The sequence below is a fragment of the Agelaius phoeniceus genome, chromosome 5, assembly GCF_051311805.1.
Source record: "Agelaius phoeniceus isolate bAgePho1 chromosome 5, bAgePho1.hap1, whole genome shotgun sequence".
NCBI classification, from domain to species: domain Eukaryota; kingdom Metazoa; phylum Chordata; class Aves; order Passeriformes; family Icteridae; genus Agelaius; species Agelaius phoeniceus.
The window spans coordinates 26,867,943-26,887,511 of NC_135269.1; the positions used below are offsets into that span (position 1 = coordinate 26,867,943).

Here is a 19,569-nt window from a genome sequence, read left to right on the forward strand (position 1 = left end):
ATTATTTATATTATAATATATAATATTTATAGTATTATATAAATTATATTATTATAATTTATTATTATAAATTATATTATTTCTCACATGTTTCCTCCTCCCTCAAAATTTGTGATTTGTCTCCTCCTGTTTTTGCTGTCCTCCTGGGAAGGTTGAATTGAATGAGATTGAGTCCCGCTATGAGGAATATCCTTTAACCCGCGCCTTCTGTCGACTCATCAGCACACTAGTGGAGAGTTCATTCCCAGCTAACCTGGGAGCAGGCCTGCGCCCTCCAGGCTTTGATCCCTACCTCCAGTTCCTCAGGGATTCTGTGTTTCTCCGATTCCGCACCAGAGCTTACCGGAAAGCTGCTGAAAAAGTAAGTTTTGGTTGAAAATATTTTTTTCCTTAGGATATAGTTGTTGATGTGGCTTAGATCTGTTTGAGAAAGCTGTGCAAAAGTAACCTAGAGCACTTGATAGTGTTTTGATTCTGTAAGCAGGTGATATTTCAACTCACGGATGAGGATATACTTCAAAGGAGCCTGTATAAAGTATCTTTTAAAAAAGAAGTTTGTATTGCTAAATTTCAATTTGCTATGCAGGATTCTGCAAGTCTACTATATGGCTAATGATTTCTGAACATGACATGCCCAAACCTACAAGTCACATTTGTCCTTTTCTCAATGTTATATCACAAAATAATTCTGACTTGCTGAACCAAGGAATTTGGCTTTGGTTCTGGATAAAATACTTCTGGATGGAGGCATGTGATAAACTGTATCCTGGAAGCTGGCTATTCTTAATCTATTCTTAGCTGTATACCTAATTAAAACTATTTTTTTAAACTTAACCTAATAAGCAATAAATCCAATAATACAATATCCTAATATGTATATTGTATAATAGAGCATAAAGCAGGTAATAAATCTGTTTCAGTGTTCCCCTTTCACTTCAGAAAGAAAGCTTGGGCTTTCAAATTATTTGACACAATGAAGTATAGTGTTGTTGGCATGACTATATAATTTTGAAATGCTAGCCATAGTTCTGATCCAGTACATCATTGCAGTGTGTGTTGTGTTCTTCGTGATCTTGGCTTTGTTACACAGTCTTAATCTGTGTATTATTTGTTTTCTCATTGTCTGCAGTGGGAAGTAGCTGAGGTAGTTCTGGAAGTGTTTTACAAATTATTGCGGGACTACGAGCCTCAACTTGAAGACTTTGTGGACCAATATGTGGAGTTACAAGGTTAGCTTGTTCATTTGTTCACTGACAAACAGAATTGTAGCTTGTGTTGCTCTGTTGCCTCTGTCTTGGGGTCTTGTTTAATATTGCAAATAAGCTGGTGGAAAGCTAGGCCAAGACTTTAAAATAGGAAGATGTTAAAAATTTCCACGTAGTATTGAGATCTGCGTTGCTGACTCAGTAGGTCCTCATGTACACTATTTTCTACTTCTCTGTCTCTGCTAGGAGAATAACTTCTGTCTCTTTCGTTTCTGACTTGGCTGAAGAGCAACATTTGACACTTGAACAACACCTCAGTTCTGGCTTGTTCCTCTGGACTTGTTTGGTCTCTATCTAAATCACCACTATTTGTAGGGTTAATTTAAAAGCAGCATTGTATTTGAGATAACCATTACTATTAATATTATTAATACATGAGTTATTGAAAGCAGAGAGTAATGGTGGAATTGTGACCTGAAGTCATTTGATTCTGAGCAACTGTTCTTTAAAAGGCTAAAGTAGATTATACTTGCCTCATTATAGGAAATCTAGGGTTTATTTGGACTCCAGATTTTTTTTTCTTGAAACAAAGTTTCTTATAGTGAATTCCATTGTGATGCTTGTGGATTTTCTTGTAGCAGTGCTGTGAGAACCACTTTTTAATTGAAAACAGCTTTAGAGTTGGAAGACCTGTGTGCCTCATACTTGGACAAAGAGTACTTGGCAGCATACCTAGCTCAGAAAACTTGTTAGCTTGTTCCTGTCCTCAGCTAATCCTTCAACTTGTATGATTTTTGTGGGTTCCATGATGCATTGGAGAAGTGGGTTAATCTAGGTTTGAGTAGGTGCATTTTTTGAACAGATTCAGTGTGTGGCTCCACAGTGGCATGTCTTCTCTGTTAGTGTGTGGTGGAGTTGCACACACAGAATGAATGGAAGAAGGGCATTTTTAAAGCTGGTGCCAAAAGTAACCCTTGTACCCTTGTTCTCACTTGTGTGTTAAAAAAGATTTCTACTCTTTTCCTGCTTTTATATACCACAGTTTATGAAGAGCCTAGGCAAACTGGAAGCATTAGTCTTCTTTTATTTCATATCACGAAGGTCTTTGAATTTTAGGCTAGTAGTTTTGTTTTTGCATACATTATTTCAACAGTCATAGGAATTTTTGGTGGACATTCTCTTTGACTTCTGGAACTACTTTTTCCCTCATTCAGGGTCTTCGTGCAGTTTTAGGGGGGGGACATAAACTTTTTCCAGTTTCTTTTTGGTAAGATCTTTTTTGGGTTTAAATTTGAAATTGTGATATTGGATACTGGAAAGTAATGGTAATTGCCCTTACAACTATTCCCAAACTTTTAAAAGTTCCTCAATGGCTTCTGTATAAAGAAAATCTCTCAAGACTTTGTACAAAGGATGTTGCTTAGACCTATGGGGGCTGTTATGTTTTGTAGCTTAGGCTAACTTGAGTAATAGAAGGGGTTTTTTTTAGAGGTTATATATTTTTTTACTCTTTCTGTCTTTAGGAGAAGAAATAATAGCATATAAACCACCTGGATTCAATTTGATGTATCATCTGTTGAATGAGTCCCCAATGCTGGAACTTTGCCTTAGTTTGCTAGAAGAAGGGGTTAAGCAGCTTGATACTTACGCTCCGTTTCCTGGTATGTGCCTAGAATTCATTTTTAATGTGAAGTTAAAATGTATAGTAAGTAGGATTTAAAGCTAGCATTGCTTATCTGTAACTTGTATCTCTTGTATATAAAAATTGTATTTTGGGGAAGTTTTCCTACTGGTAAACAACTGACGGGTTTTTTTTCTTGGTGCAAGGCTTGATGAATGACATTTTTGAATGTAGTCTATTTAGCTTCTCCTCTGTATTTCTCATGTTCTTTGTGCACTGCAGGGAAGAAGCATTTAGAGAAAGCTGTACAGTATTGCCTTGCACTTCTAAACTTAACCCTACAGAAGGAGAACATTTTTATGGATCTGTTGCGGGAGAGCCACCTTTCCCTTATTGTCACACCACTGGAGCAGCTGCTTCAAGGAATCAATCCTCGCACTAAAAAGGCTGATCACGTGGTGAATATTGCTAGGTATGTGCAAAGTACTCTGAAGGGAGGAGTTTTGGAGGCACAGAAGTGTTTGGATCCTGAATCCTTTCATTGGTTTCACTAGCCAATGCTCCTCTTCACACAGAGCATCTCATGAATTTTTTTGGAGGGACAGGAGATGTCTTCACAGGTGGTATGATCTGTGATTGTCTAGTGCAAGACTGGGATCTGTATTTATAGTTCTTCTTTCTGAATTTCCCTCCCCTCATGATTTCTTCCTGTCTACCTTATGTTCAATGATTCCCTTGCATATAATTTCATTTTGCCCCAGACTTTGGTTGTCACAGAGTGGGAAAGTTCAGTGAATTTGGTTGTTGGCCACGTTTTACAGTATTGCCCATTATTTACTGTATTAAATGCCTACAAGCAGTTGTTTCAACTTCTGCAGCAGTGTTTAATGTAGATATTGGATAAAAAGAATGATAAAAATTCCAGGAAAGGTTATTATCCCTACTCAGCCTACTAATCTCTCCCAATGGAGGAACATTCATTGTTTCATGCAGAGTGAAATTTTGTTAGAAGCTTTAATGTTATCTCATGTAATTTGATTTGTAAATGTTTCATTTTTAAATGTTGTTTAATTTCTTATCCATCTTTAAAAAGTTAAATTCTCAACAATTTCGTTGTCATAATCTTGTGTCTTTGAAGGTATCTTTACCATGGAAACAGCAATCCTGAACTAGCTTTTGAAAGTGCCAAGATTTTGTGCTGTATTTCTGATAATTCCAACATCCAGATAAAACTAGTTGGTGATTTCACACATGATCAGGTAAGTATCTGTTTCTTTGAATCTGGGAAGAGAAACTGGTGGAGAAATACTAGGGCTTCATAATGTTTCTTTAAAGGAAACTACATTAAAACTATATTTTGTTTTATATCTACCCACATATAAAACATCTTTTACTGTGGCATTGGAAAAACAATTACTTAATTAATTGAACAAAACAAAATCATGATTGTTTTCAAGAAGAAAAAGGGCAATATTCTTTGAGATAGGGAGATCTTTTTGTGACTTTATAGTCATCAATCTGTGAGAATAATTTAGCATATGTAACAACAGTAGATTTTTTTTTTCCTGTTCACTGGCTAATTGCTGACCTGTTCTTAGAACAGCTGTGACTCTTTAATTCTTGCTTATTAAGTAGATTATATAATTTTTGTCTAAAAGTTCTATCAACTTACATGAAGGGAATGATGAAAAGTATTTGGTTTAGTACTCTTAAAATTGTCTTCATTTCCATCCTTCCATTGTTGAATACAGAGTGTTAGCCAGAAGCTGATGGCTGGATTTGTGGAATGTTTAGACAATGAAGATGCAGAAGAATTAATTAATCCAGATGAAGGTATGTAAAAGGCTTCTTAAAATGGCTTAAATAGTTGTCTTTTGCATGGAATAAAGTTAATGAAAGAAGTGTTAAAAAATGTTCTTAAGTCAGGAAACAACAATCTTCCTCTGTTTTCTGTGGAATTGGACCTTTAACAGAATGAAAAGTGCCTGTGTTTTGTTAAAGTATGTCCACAGTATGGTGAGCCAGCTCCAAATTGAGTCTATTTTCAGAAGACAAGTATTTAACATTGCTTTGGATATACTATTTACAGCTGTATTAACAGTAATTTGCAATTTTGTTCTTGTATCTCTTTGCAGTAATATAAGTCCATCCCTCAACATTCTTGTATTTAACTTGAAGACACTGAAGATTATTCTATTAGATGGATTTTTTACTTCATTAGTCACTATATCTGCTTTTTCTCCTTTTTCTTTTCTTTTTCTAATCAAGAACTGGAGCCGGAGAAGAAGCGGGCACAAATCCATCATGAAACCAGGATCCATATTCTGAATCTCCTTATCACCTCTCTTGAGTGCAGTCCTCCCAGCCTAGCTCTGTATCTCTTGGGATTTGAACTAAAGAAACCTGTCAGCACCACAAATTTGCAAGATCCAGGTATGAAGAGGAGAGATTGAGCTGTCATTTAATCAGTTCTGCTAACAACACTGAGAATATTTATTGGGAAATTCATGGGGAAAAGCAGTTCCTCTTCAATTAAAGAATAAAACAACAGGCTGTGAACAAGTCCTCAAAAGCTACATGAAAAGATGTATTAATACTCAAATGCAGCATTTAAAAACTTTAGGATTTGAGTCTTTGTTTAAGTTGTATTTTGGAACAGACTTGAAATTAGAATTGTGGGGGAAAATGATAATTTAGAAGGGAAACATTGATGTATTTATTATTTAATACAGCGTAGCTGTGTCCCTAGTAGAAAGAAGTTGATTTGATGATCCAAGTTGTACCTACATATGACAACATGTGAACCTACAAAAGAGATTGTTGCTTTTAACTGGTTCTACTTCTTGGCTATTGTTCTGTCCTTCCTCAAGCTCCTGTTTAAAATTTTTTATAGGAAAGAAAACCAGTTTAGTTTTTTAATGTTTTAGAAGAAAACCTTTTAGGACAATGTGGGATTTCATTCTAGTGCTAGGAATATATAAATATATTAATTATATATATATGACAGTGCAAACTTCAGAAAGATCACTCCTGCTGCTTTCAAGTTGAACTGGTGAGAGTAATAGTGTGTTACTTTGTGTCTTGTTTGCCTCCTCAGTTTCTAATTGGTATTTTACAAAACAGACTGGACAAGTCCAGCAGGGATGATGAGGGAGCTGGGTTACTGAGCCTGTGCGGAGCAGCTGAGGGAAGTCTGGAAAAGAGAAAGACTTTGAGAGAACCTAATAGAAATCTTTGAACACCTGCAAAGACATAAATGACAGGATAAAACCCCAGACTTTTCAGAGGAGTGTGGCAGGAAGATGAGAGGCAGTAGGCATGAAATGAAACAAGAGAGGCTCAATTTGGATATATTAGAAATTTTGTCACCAGAAGACAATGAAGCAGGTTGGCTGTAGAGGTCATGCAGTCTTCATGTTTGGAGGTTTTCAAGACCCAACTGTCTAAAGCCAAGAACAATGGTTTGATATCATAGCTAAGAGTAGTTTGGTGTTGAGATGTCATGGTGTCCCTTCCAGTCTGAAATAAAAGGTCATTTCTCAACTGTTTTCAAGGATGTTTTATATAAACAAGTTTGAACAACATTCAATAATTTGATTTTTGTTTTTTTTGAGAAAAATATTTCTCATTATCTTCAGGTTTGTATTGGATGCTATGGACCAGCAGTTTTTAGTTCTTCATAGTTCTAAACGAAATATAGATAGGACCTGAGTTTTATTTCTTCAGATATTGTGAAATATCTGTAGTTACATAATACAGGTAAATAATCTGCACCCACACAATTTTACAGGGAATCTATCATATGTTAGGTCAGTGATGAGGAAATCTGTCTCAAGGGTGTGAGAGACCTTGCCCACATCTTTCAGTTTTCTTGTTAATAATGGGAAGAAATAATGACTGTAAGACATTTACCTCAAGATACTAATTTCCTGTTAAAGCATAAATTATACATGTTCAAACAGAGATTATTTCCCCTGTAAGAACTCTGATTATTGATGCTTTTGCTGCTTCAGGACCTCTTTTTGGGTCGATTAAAGATTTAATTGGCTAAGGGAAGAATGCAAAAAGACAGAATTTTGACTTCAGTATTAAAATCTATTCCCTATGGTTGCAGTGTTCTGCCTTTAGGAGAATTAGTCATATAATGGCTGTATTTGTAAAATAAGACAGGAGTTTTTTAAAGCTGTTCTTTGAAATTGTCAAAGGGCTCTTGGTTTAAAAGTGTAAAACAAGAATTCAAATTGATTCACTAGCATCTCAAAAGCCTACAGACTAACTATAAATGTTTTCATTAGGCTTTTGCAGAAACATGGTTCATTCTTTGATTTTAAGTAATGGTGATAAAACTTTCCCAGAAGATTTTGCTGCAGCTCTGTGGAGCAGTATAGTGTAGCACAGGGTATCTGAACGATTTAGGTTCTGTATTTCTGTGTACTTGACCTATACTGGCTATGGAGGAAAGTAAGATCAAGAATGTCAAGTTATTTTTCTCTTTTCAGGTGTCTTGGGTTGCCCACGGACTTGCCTTCATGCTATTTTGAACATCCTGGAGAAGGGTACTGAAACAAGGAGTGGGCCTACAGCAGTTCGGGAATCTCCCCATCTTGCAGAACTCTGTTACCAGGTATTCAGCATATTTTCTGTTGGCATATACTAAAAGTAGACTCTAAATAAAATTGGCTACTCCTTGGTTGGTGAACACAGATTATTTATGGCTCTAATAATATTTTAATAGTAAAACTTAACCTAAATATTTTTGGTCAGCCTCTAAGTCCGTTGCGACATGCCAACTTTAAATCTTTTTTTTTAAATTTTGGAAGTGTAGTATGATAACAAATAACATAAAATTCCAACTAAGCCAATGAAATTCTCTGTTTTATTCTGTAGCCATAGAGAATGTACATATGTGTGGCTGAGAGGGTGTCAGGTGGGGGGAACAGCTGAGTTAGACATATGTGTGAGGTAGCTGATGCTTGCACACTTGTATCATGTTGAAAATCCATGGGCTCTAGAAAGGATTTTAAACATTATTAAAAGCAAAAGGCAATTCTGTAGAAGCAGGGAAAATTTATTACATATCCTCTCTTGGTGGACATGCAGACAGAAAAATACTAATTTTTAAGTGAGCTGAACAAATAGGCTCATCTATTGTCATGTTGTGAACAAACAGCCATTGTGGTCACCCGCATGCTGTTAGTACTTTTAAGATCATAATTCAACATCTGTTACAAATAATATGTTCAACTTTGAAGAAAGCTGATGGAAAATTTACTGTAAATACTGGTAATATTGTTTGAGCAGTAGAACAGTATTATGCTTTTGATTTGGTGGTTGGTTTGTTTTCAAATAAATTCCATACATGGATATCTACTGTTTTTGATTGTCAGGTGATCTATCAGTTGTGTGCATGCTCTGACACTTCAGGTCCAACTATGAGATATCTGAGGACCAGTCAGGATTTCTTATTCACTCAGCTGCAGTACTTGCCATTTTCTATCAAAGGTAATTTTTATGCTATGATAAGATTGTGCATGCTTAAAATTCAATGCATTTTTTGACTCCTTAGGAGTGAAAGAAGAAACATAGGTAGCATTATTAAACTGAATTTATTACAGGCTCTGCTAATCATTTAATTCTGCAAAAATTGAACTCTCTCTACTTAAGAAGTTTTTAGATTTTTAGTGCTGAACTTTTGGAAAAGAATGTTAGCTTTGGAGTGCACTAAGTCTCCAGAACGACATCCTAATCTGTATTGCAATTATCATTGTAGTTTTGTTAGATCACGCTACAGAAAAAAAAAATTGAAGAGTATTATAAAGAACCAGGGGATTATAAGGCTGATGGTTGTAACCACCTGTGTTGCCCCTTTCTTTGAATAAAGTACTTTTAAGCTAGTAGGTATGTTTTATATTTCAAATCAAGATTTCTCAGGTGTTTTAAACTGAATAAATGTGCTTTATCAGATGCTTGACCCTCAGTCTTTTGTTCAATGACAGTAAACTTAGCATTCAAGTACATGTATCCAGCATGTATAAAGTGCTTTAGATGATTCTTATGTAACTTAGGAATTTAAATTAGATGAGTATAGGAAGATTCTAGGAGACCTGTGTTCCAGTCTCACCAATTTTGATTAAAGCTACAGTTCATGTGGGTAAATGCCTGGTTATTTTCACTGAAATTGTAACTGACCCCACTGGCTCATGAAGCACTGCATTCTTCACAATGACTGTTCTAACAGTTGGTTGTGTCCAGTTTGGTTGTGTATGTGTATATGCTTATTGCATATATGTACATGGTTTATTTTCAGAACAACCACATGTTCATTTACTGGCTTTTGTCAGATCTCTCTTTTTGTCCTGTAAACAATTGGTAAGCAAATAATAACTAATGACATCCTCTAAAAGCTTTCTCAAGTTAAAAATGCTTTCCTTGGAGTAAGTAATATTATTTATGCTGTTTTATAATTGTTGCCTTATCCCTGTCCAGAACATGAGATTTCAACACTCAACCAAATGTCTTGGCTAATGAAGACTGCAGCTATCGAAATGCGAGTGACGTCCCTGAACCGCCAGCGCTCCCACACGCAGAGGCTGCTGCATCTGCTGCTCGATGACATGCCTGTGAAACCATACCTGGGTAAGAGGGACTTATGGTGAGGCTAAATAGGCTGTAATAAATGGAGAATGAGACACTTCATTTGAATTCTTTTCTTCATAAGCTTGTGGCAGTTCATTTGTGGTATGGGAAGAAAGATGATTGTAGACTCCAAAGTGAAAGAAAGCAGGGCATCGTTTTGTTCATTGCTGGTGGAAAAATTAAAAACTGTTTATGAGCTAGGAGTGGCAATATTAAAAAAAATTAAATTGTGGAATAATTTATTTTGACCTGCCACTCAAAATTGTTACAAAATAGAGAAGGTGGAGGGTCTTCCATGGTAAACAGTTAATCTCTCACAGAGGATAGTAGATACACATCAATTTTGCTTTTAACATTATAACATCACAAAAGTGATATTTCATCCCAATGTAGTGTAAAATTCAATGTTGAAGAAAAAGGCAAGATTTCAGAGGTTTAGAACAGGGTAGAGGTAAATTAAGAAAAATAAAACCATGGCAATAAAACTCTTTACATGAAGAAGGTAGAATATATTGGAAGATATTTTAACAGGCCACTGCAGTATGGTGTTTTCCCTTATTTTTATCAGCCTGAGCACTCTCTTCCTCCTAGTGAGGATCTGAGTATGGGAAACTGTGCTCAGATATGCTACTCATTTTATGGTGTCCATCCAACTGCATTATTCATACTGAAGAGTGGGATGTCTATTTAAGCATTTCTCAGATTTTCTGATCTGTATATAATAACTGGATAGCTTTTGTCAGATAAGTATTTTTTTCATTTGATTAGGAGTTCAAGGGTATATTGTATTAGAAGGCTTTGATGTGAAAGGTTTATCAGTTTATCATTGTGCCCTGTCTTTCACTATTAATAAAGTAGGTGATACTTTTCACTTAGATTTGTTTTTGTAATTTATTTAGTATGTTTTATTACCTTCAGCTGATGGTGAAGGAGGGATGGAAGACGAAAGTCGATCAGTCAGTGGATTTCTCCACTTTGACACTGCTTCCAAAGGTAACTGTTATGACTGTTGATTATTGATCAGTAAAGTGTATCTGCTCCTGAACAGGCAGGAGGGCCACCTCCAGAAAGGACACTTCAGAAAAGAAAGTAATGGGTGTTCTAAATAGCAGCAGTACGTGAAACAATTTTATTTAGTATGGGAAAAAAAAAAAAGAACCTTGATACAGATGGTTGGAGTGAGTGAAAAACACTGAACTGGAAAGGCAATTTGAAGAGTATGTTTAGGTATCTGTGCAGGGATGAAATGGGAGAGTGGCAGTCTATCAAATTAATTGCTAACAAGTAGAAGCAGTGAGACTGTTGCTAAGGCTGAACATATTTGTATTTTCATGACAAAGAATGTAAGTCCCACATAAATAAATAAATTCAGATTCTTTATGGTTTCTCAACAAAAGATTGCAATGGTTATAATTGAAAACCAGCCTGGTTTAATTTTGGAGAAAAAATTAGTCTTGTGTTTGTAAATATTGGATGACATGCATGTATAACAGGAGAACTGTACAGTATAAGACATCTTAAGGATTTAAACATAGAAAAACTAAAGTAGTAGAAAAACTAAAGATTTTACAATTAAAAGGGCTTTTGGAAGTATGAGAGTTTGTCTTAAAATGTTTTTAAACCTGTTACATAGGTTGATAGCACTTTCTGAAGATTTAATGCTTTCTTTTGAAACTTTACACATTAAGCTGAAGATTTAGATTTACAAAGGTAAATAGGCTCTATTTGTTAATTTTTTGGTTTCCCCTTGATAATTCTGAATACAATTTGAATTGATTTGCATTTCCAGTACGCAGAAAGATCTTAAATATCCTGGATTCAATTGACTTCAGTCAGGACATTCCAGAGCCTTTACAACTGGATTTTTTTGACCGGGCTCAAATTGAGCAAGTCATTACTAATTGTGAGCACAAGAATGCACGTGGACAAGTGGTCTGCAACGTCAAGGTTAGCACTGGTCTTTGTTTTCAAGTTGCATGTGCTATTTTATAACTTAATAATTAAAAAAAAATCAGTGTGTTAATAATACTTTGAAACTTGCTTTTACATAAAAGGTGTATGTTTCAGGTATGTATTTCTTTCCTTGCTATTACACAACTACATACGTGTACACATTACTTGTGCAATGTTGTTGTGTACCATGGTAGTTCTTGGAGGCTTTACTTACAAAGGTATCACATTGTGACAAGTACTTGACATGTGTATTATAAATTGTCCTGAAGAATTTGTGACCCTAAAAAATGAGTAAAACTTGTTTGAATCCCAGTCCATCTGTTGCATCTGTCACTATGTAGCCATCTCCTAGATTCTTTTAGGAGATACAAATACATCTCCTTTGTCACTTGTCCTAGTTTTGACTCAAGTACTCTTAATTTTCTTTATAGTAGCTGGTATAGTATTGTGTTTTGGATTTAGGATGACAGTAATGTTCCCAACACTTCATCCTTTAGCTATTCCTAAGCAATATTTATTTAGTGAAGGACTTTTCAGCTTCTCAAACAACCCCCCAGTGAGTAGGCTGTGGGCACAGGAATCTGGGAGGAGACACAGCCAGGACAGCTGACCCAAAACTTGCCAAAGTTCCATACCGTGTGATACCATGCTCAGTGTATAAACTAAGGGGAAAACTGGCTGTGGGCTGCTGCTCAGGAACTGGCTGGGCAGTGGTTGGCAGGTAGTGAGCAATTGCATTTGTGCAGCCCTTGTTTGTATTAGTTTAAATGTTGTATTGTTCCCCCCTGCTTTCCTTTTCTGTTCTATTAAACTGTCTTTAACTCAACCCACAAAATTTCACTTTGTTTTCCCCCCAGTTCTCTCCCCTACCCCACTGGGGGAGGGAGTGAATTGCTGTGTGGTGTTTTATCTACCTGCCAGGTTAAACTGGTACAATCATTTAATTTAAGTGTCACTTTTAATTTCAGTACGTCCACAGAGTTCTGGTTGCAGAAGTCAATGCCCTTCAAGGAATGGCAGCAATAGGCCAGAGACCTTTACTTATGGAGGTGAGTACAGAAAAAGTTAACTGTTGTTTGTTGTTGCTCTTGGTGGATTTCATAGCCTGTCAAGCAGTAAGCATTACTATAAAAGATTGTGGATTTGAGTCCTAACTTAGATTTAGTAACTCCTGAAGACAAAAACCACAAAACTGATAAGCTAAGGTACTTCTTACCATACTGTTCCCTAAACAGGTGGCCTGTAGTCTGTTTTCCTTTTTTCTTTAACCTCTTCCCTCCTCATTAGTGGTAACAATTGCAGCTCCTCACCCCATTGTACAGAAAGCAGTTACACACTGATGTCAAGATTGGCTGTTCAAGTACAAGCATGTTCATCTTATGGCCAAGATCATTTTGCCTTTCTCTCACAGGGGATGCTGATTTATTTCTCCTTTTTTCTACACAGATAGAGTTTCAGACTTGGAGATCAGTTATTTTATAAGTTTCCTACCATCTTTTAATTTAAGTCAAAATTGGTTACATGGATGCAAAGGATAAAGGAGAAATTACTCAGACTAAATGGGAAAAAGAAGCCCCAAATAGTTTTTTCCTAGATGTTTTTGTTCTGATTTCAAAGTGCTAGAAAAGAATTTTCCTGGTTAATTTTTTTTTCCTATGAGATTGAGACATTCATGATGTCCGCCCTGTGAAAAGCAGCTCAGAAATGGAATGGGCTACCTTGTTAAAGTAGCAATAGCACCTTGTTTCTAGTAAGCTGAAGACTTAACATTTTATTCTGAAGACTACTACTCATAGAAAAAATTGTCATCTTGAAGTCTGTCTTGGCAATGAATTTGTTTTATTCCATAGTAACTGAGTTTCTTTGTGGGGGGTTTTCAGGAGATCAACACTATCCTGCAGTACGTGGTAGAGCGCAACAAGCTGCTGCAGTGCCTCCATGCCAAGAGGCATGCTCTGGAGTCCTGGAGACAGCTGGTGGAAATCATACTCACTGCCTGCCCCCAGGACCTCATCCAGGCTGAGGACAGGCAGCTGATTATCCGGGATCTCTTGCAGGATGTGCATGACAAGGTAGTGCTCTGCTGGAAATCAGCCCACTCCTTCAACTTTGTTGCTGCATCTTTTTATGTGAAAGTGCTGCAATTTTGATTGTAATCAAAAAAAAATGTTGCCTGCCTTTAGTATTTGTTTTAGTTTTCTGGTTGCTGCTATGCTGATAGATGAGACAGAGGCGATACTTTGTATTCTTGCATAGCTACTGTTGAACTGTGAACCATATATTGGCAGATTTCAGAGGCATTCCAGTGTCATCCAGCATTATGGTAGTCTGGCAAAGGTGTGTGAAAAAGAAACACCCTGCTTTGATGAGAAACAAAGAACTTACTGAAGGCTGAAGGCAAACTGCTGCATTTGCTAATTTACTGTGTTTAGATGACTCACTGCAAATCCTACTGCTGCTGCTTTTGAAAAATTAGAGAGCTGAATGAAACTTCACAGTAGAAAAACTAAAGATTTTACAATTAGAAGGGCTTTTGGAAGTATGAGGGTTTGTCTTAGAAGTCTAGGTGTTTTACTGCTGAGTTATAGTAATAATTTTTGAGACAGACTAGACAGTTACTACTGACCTATCCATTCTAAAAGGCAAAATTTAATGAAGGATTGTTGTATTTTTAGTCTGCTGGGGTATTATTATTTTTTTGCTTTATTATGAGAGTTATGTGGTTTGTAGTTCTGATTAATAGAGTTTTGTTTTGAGAAATATGTATTAAAAAGTTTTATCTTTTCAAGGAAAAGACTTTTTTGTTACTACCATTATTTTTTTTCTGTAGGAGTTACCTGAAAGTTACCTATTTTTACTGGAGTGCTGGTTTTGTTTTTTATTTGAACTGAATTTAAAACAGGAAACAAGGAAGGCCTTCACTAGCTGCAGAAATTTCTTTCCTAAAATCTTTACAAAGAGGAAATTCCAGACTCTTAATTTTCTGTAACATCTTGGTGAAGACTTTTGTGAAGTTGAGAAAAAAAAAATTGTTACTGTCTACTGCAAATAATTGAACTGCTGTTCAAAATTACTACATTGCTTAAAATGAAAGCTCCTTCAGCATTAGCAATAAAGATAGCAGATTTACCTTCCAAATAATAGAGTGAGCAAAAACAATACATGCAAACTTCTTGTTAGTGTTTTTCCACATTGTCTTAATGCTTCTTTGATGCTCAACCCTTTGGGTTTTTTAAGTAGTACCTTCACATTTTTAATGGTAATAAAATAGCTGTATAGCAAAGCAGATACCAGTTATTCTTTCCCTAGCTTAGGTTTAAATATTTTACTAATAAAGCATCTCAAATGTCAACACATTTCTTCCCTTTCTGCCATCCAGATTTGATTATGAGTCTGCCTGTGATTTATGTAAAAAAATCCAGAAGGCTAGTGGTCTTCTCAATTAAAATATGTTCAACTCAGGTTTCTAAACAAGTTTCTGACATTACTGATTTTTATGTGTTTTAAATACTGTCATGTTAATGAAATCCTTATGCATACATAAATTTAATAGTTGTGAGAGGCTAATTTAACTACTTTAATAACTCATGAAATCAGACACTTTTAAACATTTTTTTTTCTCTTTTGCCTTTTTTTTTGGTCTTTCTACTTCTGTATTAAGATCCTTGATGATGATGCAGCTCAGGAGTTGATGCCAGTGGTGGCAGGGGCTGTGTTCACCCTGACTGCCCACCTGAGCCAGTCTTTGAAAACGGAGCAGAAACAGCCACTTGCACTCTCCATGGCAGGACAGTCCCAGTATGTCTTGATGCTGGATGGTTCTTTTACCTCATCACCTGGCTCCGAGAGCATATCCATGGGTTTTGCTTCTGTTGGTGACTCCTCCCTCCACATCATCTTAAAAAAGCTGCTGGATTTCATTTTGAAAACAGGTGTGTTGACTTCTGCAGGGTGTGTATGTGAATTCCAACTGCCAAGAGTAAAAAGATGGGCTGAGCTGCTTTCAGATACTGCAGTGAAGACTTTTGTTACAGTCAGATCGATCATACATCATTAGTATAGATGTAAGCAATGTTGATAACTAAAAAAATTAGCAAGCACTTAAAAAAATCTGAACAGCAAACCTAAGAGAAATATGTAAGTGACTGTAAAGAGAATTTCATATTTTCATTCTTTTGGAACAGCATAAACTTGCTGAATTTACTCATAAATACACTTTTATGCAAGCAGTAGAACTTCACCTTAGGGAATCTAGTTGCTTTATTTACTTTTGCCAGCACTGCCATAGGAAAGTTAAATTAAGTACCAGTAGAAGATGGTGTTATGGAATTTACATTTGTTTGGTTTTAATTGTGAATGTTTCTTGTTAACAGGTGGTGGCTTCCAGAGAGTGAGGACACACCTTTATGGATCACTGCTTTATTATTTGCAGATTGCCCAGAGACCAGATGAACCAGACACTTTGGAAGCCGGTATGGTCCCCACTGTATTTGGAAAAGAGCAAAAAAAGTTATTATTAAACCCTGGAGGGTACAGTTTCTGCATGCTGAGTTGTCTTCTGGAAATAGGTGGAAAACATCTTGCTCTAAGAGCCTCTGAAATAAATTGCTAATGCCTTCACATAGCATAGTGATCCTATTTAAAAAAAACCAAAACAAATTCCAAAGCAAAAAAATCGCAAAAGACCAACCACACAAAAAAACCTCAAAACAAACCCAAGGTTTGTTTATAATTTTATACCCTTTCTCTTCCTTTATCTGAAGATCCCTCTAGGGGGGAAACAAACACAAAAGCCTCACACACACCCCCCCACCATCCCCTCCCAAAAAAATAAGCAAAGAATAAGCCAACCAGAGTTGCTATTTATCCTTGAGTGCTTATGGTAAATACCACATTCTCTCTGTGAATGGCTAAAATACTTGAATTGTTAGTGTTTCTAATAATTGTTCAGACAGGAATTGAGAAGAAATCTTGGGGCTAGTTACCTGCATGCAGACTTTTACTTGACCTGGGTTTTGAGCTACTGTAGTAAAAGGAAAAAGACAAACTATGAATTTGTTATGACCCCTTTGAAGTATCTGACTGACTTTGGTTTCATTCTCTCTCATTTAAGTCACATTGTTAATTTAGCTCACACTTAATGGTTTAGTCCCAGTGAAAGTTCGTAGAATCTTAGGATGGTTTGGGCTGGAAGGGATCTTTAAAATGATCTCATTCTAACCTCCTGCCATGGGCAGGGACACCAGACCAGGTTGCTCAAAGCTTTATCCAATCTAGCCTTGAACATTTCCAGTTTTAGGCCTCTTAGTTTATCTAGGTAACAAGTACTGAACATTTGAATTATGTTAAGCAGACTATTTACAAGAGTCATGTATCTATACTGGTCCACACTTTCTGCTCTGGCTGGTCTGTGTGATATTCAAGGAAGGGTGGATTTGTAGAACATTTGCAGTTCATTTAAAAACCCTTGACTTTGTTTGGGGTATTTCTGTTGCAAGGCGTAGAGAGAATGCCCTGAAGGATGTAGCTAAGTTAATGCTAAGATGCCTATCTTTGAATGTTTTCATTTTTTGTTTTATTTGCTTTTTACAGCTAAAAAAACTATGTGGGAACATTTGACAGCTCCTGAAGATATGTTTAGTAAATTGCAACGGGAAAACATGGCAACTATTGAGAGTTATGGGGCAGCTCTGATGGAGGTGGTCTGTCGTGATGCTTGTGATGGCCATGAGATAGGCAGGGTAAATGAATCTATTCTTTTAAAGTTACTGTTCTGTTTGTTTTAAAGAACATCATCTGTGCAAAGATGGGAAGTTTCATGAGGTAGAACTAGAACATTTCTATAGATACAGGATCTGTTTCATGTTTCTCTCCTCCCACTCATCCTTCAAGCTGCTGAAAGTAGAGCCATACGTGCATATTAATTTTTTTCTCAACGAGGCTATGTGTCCTATTGTTTAAAAATAAGGGTAGAAAGCTCTGCTGCAATAGATATAGCTAGGGACCCCTGTTACCATTACTTGTTAGCATTTTTAAGTCATGGACTTAACTTGGGAAGATGTGACTTCATGACAAAGTAATTTCTGATAGTAGCCAGTAGCTGAGAATTTCCTCAGAAGGTAAACTAGTTGTAAATAGTAATCGTGCATGAGGCAATACTTCCTTAAAATATTTTGCCTTAGTTGTTGGTCAACAATATCTGTAATGTTTTTTAAAAGAATAGTAGAGAAAGGTAATTGTCTCATACTATACTAGTGTCAAGAATTCTTAAAATATTTTCCACATAAATAGTTGCAATTGTAGTGAAGAAATGCATTCTGCTTGTAAGAAGCTGTTAGAAGAAACTGCTTAGCATTTCATGTTTCTAGGTATTTATTAAAAATCTCATTGATCTTATATGTTTAATTCTGTTTTGATTTGTTTGTTTTTCTTCCCTCATCCCAGATGCTGGCATTGGCTTTACTTGATCACATTGTTTCAGTAGACAAGCAGCAGCAGTGGCTGTTGTATCTCTCCAATAGTGGCTACCTGAAGGTGCTTGTGGATAGCCTGGCAGATGATGATCTGGCTCTTCAGAGCTTGCTCACACCTCAGCCCCCTTTGCTCAAGGCGCTGTACACCTATGAGTCCAAAATGGTAACAGTACTTTAGAAATGACTTTGTGTTACAGTGTTAATTTTTTAATTTTACTTTTTAGTAAAAGTTGTTTGTCTACACTTTGCATTGATTGTACTCACAGATATTGTTAAGGAAGCTTTCCTGTCTGACCATTCAAGAGCACTCTGGCAGTCACACTTGCACCACCAGAGATTTTAACCGCTGGGATCAAAGCCCCTCCGTAGCGAGTGGCTCCAGTGACCGATGGGTGCCCTGCTTTACCCTCACCACACTCACACACTCAGACCAGGTTTCCTTACCCCAGGTTTGACCCTAGGTTTCCCAGGGCAGTCTCAGACATCTGGATCCTTAAAATGATTTAATCATGGTGCAACAACAGAACAAGAGCCCGAGCTGGTGCCTCTGAGGAGGGACCCTGAACAAAGGAACCCCTGGGTTTTATGTACTCTAAGGAGTCTGTGTGAGTCAGTCTGGGGTCTTCAGCTGAGTCCTTGTCTCCTGCCGTGTCTCTGAGTGTCCAGTCCTCTGGCTGGTGCCCCACATCCTTCGTGCCCTTTGTTTTGCAAAGGGTGGGCAGTTCACAGGCTCTTGCTTGGGGCTCCTGCCACCCAGAGCTCAATCTGCAGCTGCACACTGAGCTACCTGCACTGAAGGTATTCCTTAAGGATATTTTACTAAAATAGTATATTTGAAATGATGCAAAAATCAAGTGAGAAAGTAGACATTATAAGCCTCATTGTGCATCTCCAAAACTTAACCTTCTCTACTGTTGTGTAGGCATTCCTCACTCGAATAGCCAAAAGTCAGCAAGGTGCACTAGAGCTGCTGCGGTCCGGCGTCATTGTGCGGCTGGCACAGTGCCAGGTGTATGACATGCGACCCGAAACAGACCATCAGGGGTAAGTGTTGCTTCCCTGGCTGGGGGTGAAACCATAACACGGTCTTCCTGGAAGCACATCACATCTTTTTATAACCTCATGATTTTTGAGCAGACTTGTGACTTGTGGGTTTATTCTTTGTGTGTGTGTTTCTTAACAAATCAGTTCAGTTCAAAGGTACCTTTCATTGAGAGGAAAATTTCAGGTGTGGGTATGAGGTTGTACTTGCATGCTAATTACTTAGACTACGTAAAATTGATATCTCAGATAAAAATGATGATTATTATTATTAAATAATTTATACTGTAATGTTTGACAAACAGCTTACACTGTAAACTTATTCTGGGGGCTTTGCAGTTTGTGAAGGGCAGAGTCTGTCCTCCATCATAAAATATTGAGAGAGCAGTGAATTAAATGCTATTTCAGGAATGTTTTATGATGTGTTTTAAAAAAAAAAATCACAGTTATATATTGCTTGGCAAGTGTCTTGATGTGCCTCTTGACAAGTTTAATACCACATTAGTCATTGTGAGGTGATTGAGAGAAGATCTCAGAGAAAGAAATTCCATATTTAGGGGAAATTACCTGGGTTGATTTCAAGCCTTGGCTCCTTTTTTAAACTCACAGTTCTTAATAATACAGAGAGTTGAAACGCTTT

The 19,569-nt window shown here is 36.8% G+C and overlaps 1 protein-coding gene across 1 annotated transcript in view; it reads left to right on the plus strand.

The window, feature by feature from the left end:
- The window catches only part of NUP205 (nucleoporin 205), a 45,017-nt gene that overhangs the window by 17,521 nt on the left and 7,927 nt on the right, over nucleotides 1–19,569 (plus strand). Inside the window, exons 15-33 of the mRNA XM_054631910.2 lie at nucleotides 152–361; nucleotides 1,130–1,229; nucleotides 2,729–2,866; nucleotides 3,109–3,298; nucleotides 3,965–4,085; nucleotides 4,578–4,659; nucleotides 5,095–5,259; nucleotides 7,326–7,450; nucleotides 8,214–8,328; nucleotides 9,313–9,462; nucleotides 10,381–10,455; nucleotides 11,252–11,409; nucleotides 12,384–12,464; nucleotides 13,296–13,487; nucleotides 15,077–15,347; nucleotides 15,789–15,887; nucleotides 17,008–17,156; nucleotides 17,860–18,051; nucleotides 18,811–18,932. Coding sequence (XP_054487885.2) covers nucleotides 152–361; nucleotides 1,130–1,229; nucleotides 2,729–2,866; nucleotides 3,109–3,298; nucleotides 3,965–4,085; nucleotides 4,578–4,659; nucleotides 5,095–5,259; nucleotides 7,326–7,450; nucleotides 8,214–8,328; nucleotides 9,313–9,462; nucleotides 10,381–10,455; nucleotides 11,252–11,409; nucleotides 12,384–12,464; nucleotides 13,296–13,487; nucleotides 15,077–15,347; nucleotides 15,789–15,887; nucleotides 17,008–17,156; nucleotides 17,860–18,051; nucleotides 18,811–18,932 — 2,735 coding nt within the window. The remainder of the gene's footprint in view (nucleotides 1–151; nucleotides 362–1,129; nucleotides 1,230–2,728; nucleotides 2,867–3,108; nucleotides 3,299–3,964; nucleotides 4,086–4,577; nucleotides 4,660–5,094; nucleotides 5,260–7,325; nucleotides 7,451–8,213; nucleotides 8,329–9,312; nucleotides 9,463–10,380; nucleotides 10,456–11,251; nucleotides 11,410–12,383; nucleotides 12,465–13,295; nucleotides 13,488–15,076; nucleotides 15,348–15,788; nucleotides 15,888–17,007; nucleotides 17,157–17,859; nucleotides 18,052–18,810; nucleotides 18,933–19,569) is intronic.